We start from the raw sequence: 7,693 nt of genomic DNA, 5'->3' as shown, positions 1-7,693 counted from the left end.
TTCAAGTCTAAAATAGTCGATATTTTTTTAGATTAAAATGTTAAACTAAAACGACTTAACATATTACAAGTAACTTACAAGTATCACATATATATTCTATTCTATACATTCTAAACTTTCTTTGGCCTTAAACAGTTGAAAAAATTAAGGTGAGAGTGAAACGAAATTAAAGTAAATCGAAATTAAATTGAAAAGTTGACAAATTATGTTTTATCGAATATTTTCAACTCTTTTTAAATTCAATAACATTTATTTCGACTAATTTTTCGAGCTTTTTTAATTCAAATGTTAAACTAAAAGGAATTTATAAAAACTTGCAAGTATACATTCGTTGTCCTTTCGATTATAAAAATTGGGAAAATTATCATAGAACTAAAATTTTGAAATAGAATTAAAAATTTTTAAAATAATTTTTTCATAAAATATTTATATATTAGGTACTGAAAACTTTAGATTAATTTTTTCAAACATTTAGTCGTTCTAAACAAATCTTTACTTAATTTAAAAAAAGATATATAATATATCGGAAAAATTATGATATAACAGAAAGTAAATGGAAAATTAAGACTTTACCGTCTAGAGAATATCGGTTATTTCGTTTGAAATTAAGTAAAATTTGAAAGAAATTTTCAAATCTGTAAAACTGAAAACTTCAATTAATGAACAGAGAGATATATGAATAATTAAAAAATATAGATATATTTGTTTTATATACACGAAATCACACTTCAACTGGTTAGTCGTTAATTTCAGACCAAAATAGTTTCGATCCAAATATTCAACAAACACGACTTGCAAATCTTTTCTTTCTTTCCGGTCAATCAGTAATCATATGAAATACTACAGTGTAAATTTTGTCCAATAACTGGTATAAAATGTGCAATATACAGTCGTAAAGAGCTCATAAAAGACGACGTCGTATTGCGTCTATTCGTTTATGAAGCCAGTCAGCGAACTTGATTGTTTGATCCGTAAGGGTACCCGTTTTTGTCACCCGTTTCATTAATATGTATTAAACAAGGAATCGCTGTAAGCTTATTATACGCACCACGATTTCAGGCAAAATAAATTTCAGGAGAAAGGTTTTAAAAATAAGAGAAACAAATCATATTAAAATTTTAAATAACCAGACGTTTTATTATACTAAATTTATAAATAAAAATTCTTGTATTTTAATTGATGAACAAAATGAGTGCTTGCAAGAATTGCTAGAAAGGAGAATGCTAAAAAAAGTTACATTTGTCGTGTGTTTTATTATCATAAATGAAAGAATATAAACCACCAAGACTTGAGTAACAAACTATATCAAAATTTTTAATAAAATTTTGTTTATTTCAAATTTATGATTAAAAAAAGAACAATAATAATCAAGTTACCAAAAAATTTATTTCTTTGAGAAATTAGATTCGTCGAGTATTTTATTACTGCGAATTAAACAATTTTTTAGCAGGTTTCAAAATATATAAAAAATTGTATAATGTTCTTTTATCCTTTTCGTTTCCTTTATCTCGCGAGTCTTTTACGAAAATGGAGATCGATGAATAGGTAATTAATTAAACATTTAAATGATTGTATTGAGGCAATCTCTCTCTTTTTATAAATTTCACTAATAAGGGAGTTAATCATTAATTAATGCATATTTGCGAGGCGTTCTCCAAATCGCTTTATTATTTTATGGAAGTAAGGCTATTTTTATATTCCGTTTCATATTACTTTTAAATATCTGTGTGTCTCATTCAACTGCGATTTTAATTCTTCATAGAAGTAGAATTGATTAAACTCCTGCAATTTTTACGGAATAAAGATTGCTATTAACATTGTCGAATAAAAGAACTGTATTCTGATTATAACAGAAATAATAACAGAATGTTCATTTTATTTATTAATTTAATAATTAATTAAAATTGTTCAAATCCTTATGAACAATTATTTTCTTTTTAGTTAATTTATTTTAATAATGAGCTGTATATCATTAAAATTGTCAACATTTCATTCATTTAAACTTTATATTTTTATCATAAAATATATGATGCGCGTTGACATATATTTGTTACGAATTGAAATTAATTAAAAAGGATTAAATTTAATTATATTACTTGTAATATTAATATTATCCTATTTAGATTAGTTCGTAAAATACATAGTATATTACTTTAATAAAAAGAAGGAAAACAATATTTGACAATTGAAATATAATCAAGTTTTATTTTTGGCAGGCTAATACAAGAAATGAATATGAAACTATAAAAAGGTTCCAGAACGTATTTTTTCAGAACACATTTTTTCTTTTCTTCACTAAAAATGATTTCACGTACATGTGAGATATGTATGCATAGGTATGCAGCAAATTTTTCTTTAATATTAAACCTTGCAGATATTTTAGAAACAAATGGTCATCAAAATTTACAAAAAATGCAACATGAGCATGTAAATTATCAAATTAAAAGTACTTAATAAAACAAATTGAAACTTCGTTCATAACGCAAATATTTAAATATTATATAATATTAAATTAAAATTAAATATTAAATATTATAATAAATTTCCTACTTCTTTTTATTAACTTTAATTGTTTCCAAGATTAACAAAACTAACAAGAAGCAAAGTAACAAAGTTTTCTTAATACATCGAAACATTATAAAAAAACGACAACTTATTATAAATTCATACATGAAATAAAATTAAATTATCTCGCGATCTTACAATTGAGAAATAATCATACCTGGAGCATTAACTCCATAACAAAAAATAAACGAAAACGCATTTCAACGTACTAAATTCGTGAATTAATATTAGATACAGAATTTTCTTCCGACACATTGTTCATCGCTGGTTTATTTTACATATGCAATTGTTGACACGTAGCCCATTTTTTTTACAAACTAAACACTAGTCGTTTATATGAGAGAAAAGCTTTTTTCTGGCTATCGATTATCGCGTTACTGAAACGATGTACATATATTTACAAATTATTTACAGCGGACGTTAATACGCGAATTCTATCACAGAGAAACGATGAATCAAAATTAAAAAAAAAAAAAAAAAGGAAGAAACATTAGAAGAGACAAAAGACAAAAAAGTCATACAATATCATAGATAAGATTATCAGACTTTGATTTATTGCTGATCAATCGACGTGACTATTAACGAAGCATAAATTAAACGAAATATTCCACTGACAATGAGTTAATATCAATTAACAACTAAAGGACACGCACATCGACGAATTAAAATATAATGAAATCTTACCTAACCATACTCTAATAAAAAAAGTTATTGCATTGTACAATATCTCTCGACTTTATCTTTATTTTTAAAAGCTCCTTTGATTATGTTAGTACGAGCTTTCGATAATTTCAAATCGACCTTTTTCTATCGATTAAATGGCACACTTTACTATCAATTTAATCGTTCAAGATTCCTTATTCAAACTGTTTTTCGGTACATCGAAATGGCGTAGATGCAGAATTTCGCGTGGGGATTTCAGGGTGCCTTCGCTAATTTACAGTGTGAATTATTCAGTCCACAACAGGGAATGGCTTTTTAATTGATTTGTGACTCGTTTTACGTCCTGCGTAAAAGTTGGGCCATTCTTCTCGAAAATTTCGAGAAACGAAAATTTTATTAAGATTCGAATGTTTATAACATAACGATTTGATCTATTTAGATATTGATAAACTCTTATTCTTTTAAAATTAACAGGAAATATTGATCACAGAGAGTTAAATATTAATGTTTTATAATATCAAAATGTTCGAATTGAAATGGCATTATGTTATTGGTGAATTTATTCTGGATAAAGCGCAATTTGTTTGCCTTTTATTAAATATTTAGAGTTTTATTAAACGTTTATAGGATTTCGCTGCTTTGGTTTACCAATAGATGGTCATATGTTTATTATTATTACTAATCTTTTAAATCCTATTCATGTTTTATCCTAAACGTCTTGAAACATAAATCGTTAGATTCGCCGAATGGAAATTTTATTATTTTCGAATGTGTGAATATTTTGATAGTTTAATATAATTGTAAAATTGTGCTGTTGCTATTTTTGAGATGACTAGGAGCTAAACAAATATTATTAACCGTACAAGAAAAATAAATAAATACTCCTGACAGAAAAACAAAGACTATAATCACATCATCTAATTAATTATCTACATAATACTTAATATTCAAATAAAATTTGCGACGATAAAAAATATATATTTTTTGTACATAAATATTCGTTATTTGAACTAACATTAAAACGAATTGCATTCATGGTCCGATTATACAGATGCTATTGCAGAAATTTGATTGTTAAGTCCAATATACACATAATTAAACAGGTCAATATTTTTTTCGAATAAGATTAAATAAATAATCGACGGGAAAGTTTAACGAGCTATAATTATTTCTGTATTGCATTTTAATTTTAAAAGCAGCCATTATACTTTCTTCGAAGGAAGACATATTTCAACTATAAAATGAAGAAAAAATAAAAATATCACAAAATCTATAAAAATCTTCGCAACATGTTATAAATTCTCTACATAAAATATCATAACAACAATGAACGATAAAATATACAATAAAATACAGAAAAGAATTAAAAAACAATTTTTCCGATGTTATCGGTTACCAACATTATCTCGATCATCTACTACCAACGATTTTAAAACACGGCGCCTTTCCAAAGCGTAAACAACAAAATAAATAGCTTTTCGACGATGAATAGCACTAATCAAACAATAACGATAACAATAACGACGATCACTTTGGAATTATATATCACATCATAATTTTCTTTTAAGAAAAAGAAAATACGCAATACCGTTGAAACGTCGGGATCATGTCATGCAACGTGTCATGTAATAACATTATCGGTGAGCAATAATACTAATTGCATTAAAAATAACAAAGACTACACTGTTCATTTCTTTTGTCTTTTCTTCGAATATAGGTCAGAAACGACACTAAAGTCGACTATTACTTAACATCGAACCTTGAATCTCATTATCGACCGCCTAACATCAGGCACAGCGAGCTCTCACTATTAAAAACGATTCTATTCACTTCGTCTTCGAATAAATGGTTATAAAACCGCGTAGTCGACTTCATTGGTTATCTAAATATATTACATATTAACTCTCGAGCTGCCAATCAAATCCATTACATTAATAAACATTTACTTGCTTCGAAGCTTCGATAATTCATTATTCTTTATAATTTATCTTTCTTGTAACTTCTTCAATCATATTGACAAACGATTTCAAGTGGAATTCGAGTTATCTACGAATCGAACAGCACACTTGGCCACCCAATACGACACAGAGTTTTTTTAAGAATTGAAAAAAAAGTTAGGCGAAGATGTCTTGAGGAGCTTAACGAATCGACAAGACATCTTTTTGAAGAAAATCTTCGTTCTTTCTTTCTTGCATGCCTTTCAAAACATGGTTTCTTGTAAGTTTCTCCAAGATCGTTCCCTGATCTATCGATCGATCGATTCCAGCGTGATACGCGTGCCTTTCTTTTCGCTAGAATGTCGCTTAAAAGTACAATAGTATCGATAGTATTGGCAATGCGATGTGACCTACGCGATTACCGCGCTTTTATCTGCCCTCAGTGTGCATCTCTGTGATCGTTTCGCGATGGTATATGATCTTCGTGCCTCTGTGTTCTCTGGCCACGCGTGCTACCGGTTTCTTCAGCCGTCTTGTATAATAATGTCTCCTTTCTGGCGTGATAAATATTTGAATTTAGTTTCTTCCTCTATCATTACTTTTTTAGGAAGTTTTGAGGTTTCGATGTTTCAAACGGTATCTGTGTTATTGTGACTCTTTCGAAGGAACTGACTACTATTTTCTGCATGGCTTCGGCATATTCTCATATATGACAAATTTTGAGGTAAATTAGAAAATAATGGAACCTAAGATGTGGCTAAAATATAAATATGTTAACGTTTCAATAAATAGTTTCATAGGAAACTTTAAGGTTTAAAAATGATAATATATACTGCCAGCCACAAATATCAGCTATAATAATATTAATTACTATATATAGGACACCTATGTCAGTATATCTATTGAAAAGCTCTATCAAATATTATTCTACTTTATATTAGAGGGCACACATAATATGAATAAAATAATAGATCTATAACAAAATATTTAGAATTTGTACTAAATATCAGTTGATGTCTTAATACTTATGGCCGGCGGTGTATACGCACCATTGCTAATTGCTGATTGACCGTGTTTGATTCACGTTTTTGATTATCCATTCCCATAATCCTTGCCAGATTTATTACATACAAATGTCTCTTTTGTGAATATATCTTTGAATGTTTCTTCAACTGACTGAATAAACATGCGTGCACCGGGCTTAAAGCAAACCTTTGAAAAGTCTTTTATCCATTACCAAGCAATCCAAAATGCACATGATTTAATATACGAGCACTGTGTTGAAACCGTAAGCACGCGAGGTAACCAAATATGTTTAAAAACGCGAGTTACTTGATGAGATTCGTCTTCCGTGAATTGTTGGCAAGATGGCGAAGAATCTCTCGATGCAGGCTACACGTTACGTATATAGTCGACGATTATACGCGTCGTTTTATTTGTTGCATGTGTAGGCGACAATGCGGATGTATAATTAGGTGGGTGTGTACGTATCTATGCGTGTCTTTTTGTTTTCTTCTTTTTGTTTTCCATTACGGATGCAGTTCACAGTATAAACTCGCTCTCCTCTCAGAGGCTGCTACCGTACTCGCTCGATCTTCGTCGGTCAATGTGCTTTATGTACGTCTCCGAGTATATGCTCTTAGTGCGGTCGTCGTACCTGCAAGCAAAAAAAGACAGTGGCACCAATACGTTTTGTTCGCTTCGACGATGTTCATGCGGTTCCAGGTTTGGGATAGTTTGTTTGCAAGTATTATTGTTTAGGATTTTGGGTTGACGGAATCAAGAGGATTTTAGTTGTTCTTTTTGTTTCTTTGTGACACAGACTAAATTTATATGAAGACCACAGGGGAAAATGTTATATTTTTCGCTTTTTATATAGGAGTTGTTAACCAATCTCAGTTTTCCTCTTACATGACTGAACTAACTTAGTAGATAAATTTTACATAAAATTGTAGCTAATACTTCATATAACAAAAATCTATGAACTATTAATATTATTAGCCTGTAAATTATTGCATAAATCCTTTTTTATTTGTTGACAGTTTTCCATAATTGTTGTATACAAAACTTTGTAGATTTATCGTTTAATTTTATATCTTCAGGCCTAAATGACTGTTCTCCTCTTTTTTAATTATATCATACAATAGTACTTCATTTGTTGGAATTTTAGTTAATGCTCGATTAACTGAATTTTTACTGGCTGAATTTAGTTATTTGAATATGAACCCCTATTATGTGACGGCAAAATATTAGGTAGTCGGCAAAATTGGTGAGCTCCTATTGTATAAATTCCAATTATATAAGTTGTTTGTTTCCCAACAAGTTCAAATAGATGAAGTACTACTGTATTAAAGCACTTCATTCAACCACCAAATAACATAAAAATTAGGAAATTTCCACAAAGAAAATTATATAATACATTTTATCTGTCGTCTTCATATATTATTAACTATATCTATAAGTTCCATTCTATATTAACTATTCTTTAATTTCATAAGAGAATATTGTATAAATATTTTGAAGAAAAA

At 28.7% G+C, this 7,693-nt stretch overlaps 1 protein-coding gene across 8 annotated transcripts in view; it reads right to left on the bottom strand.

Moving 5' to 3' along the window:
• Nucleotides 1-595: 595 nt before the first annotated feature.
• LOC117161860 (octopamine receptor beta-2R) overlaps nt 596-7,693 on the bottom strand; it is a 194,906-nt gene continuing 187,808 nt past the window's right edge. For 7 of the 8 annotated variants that reach the window (XM_076623751.1, XM_076623750.1, XM_076623752.1 and 4 more), the window contains one exon: nt 596-6,822. In XM_076623751.1, the coding sequence (XP_076479866.1) occupies nt 6,732-6,822 (91 nt within the window). In that variant the 3' untranslated portion in view covers nt 596-6,731. The remainder of the gene's footprint in view (nt 6,823-7,693) is intronic. The other variant, XR_013059890.1, reaches the window with a different exon arrangement.

The sequence above is a fragment of the Bombus vancouverensis genome, chromosome 13 (genome assembly GCF_051014615.1).
Source record: "Bombus vancouverensis nearcticus chromosome 13, iyBomVanc1_principal, whole genome shotgun sequence".
NCBI classification, from domain to species: domain Eukaryota; kingdom Metazoa; phylum Arthropoda; class Insecta; order Hymenoptera; family Apidae; genus Bombus; species Bombus vancouverensis.
The sequence above is the reverse complement of the archived record's forward strand: the minus strand, read 5'-3'. Positions and strand labels throughout refer to the sequence as shown.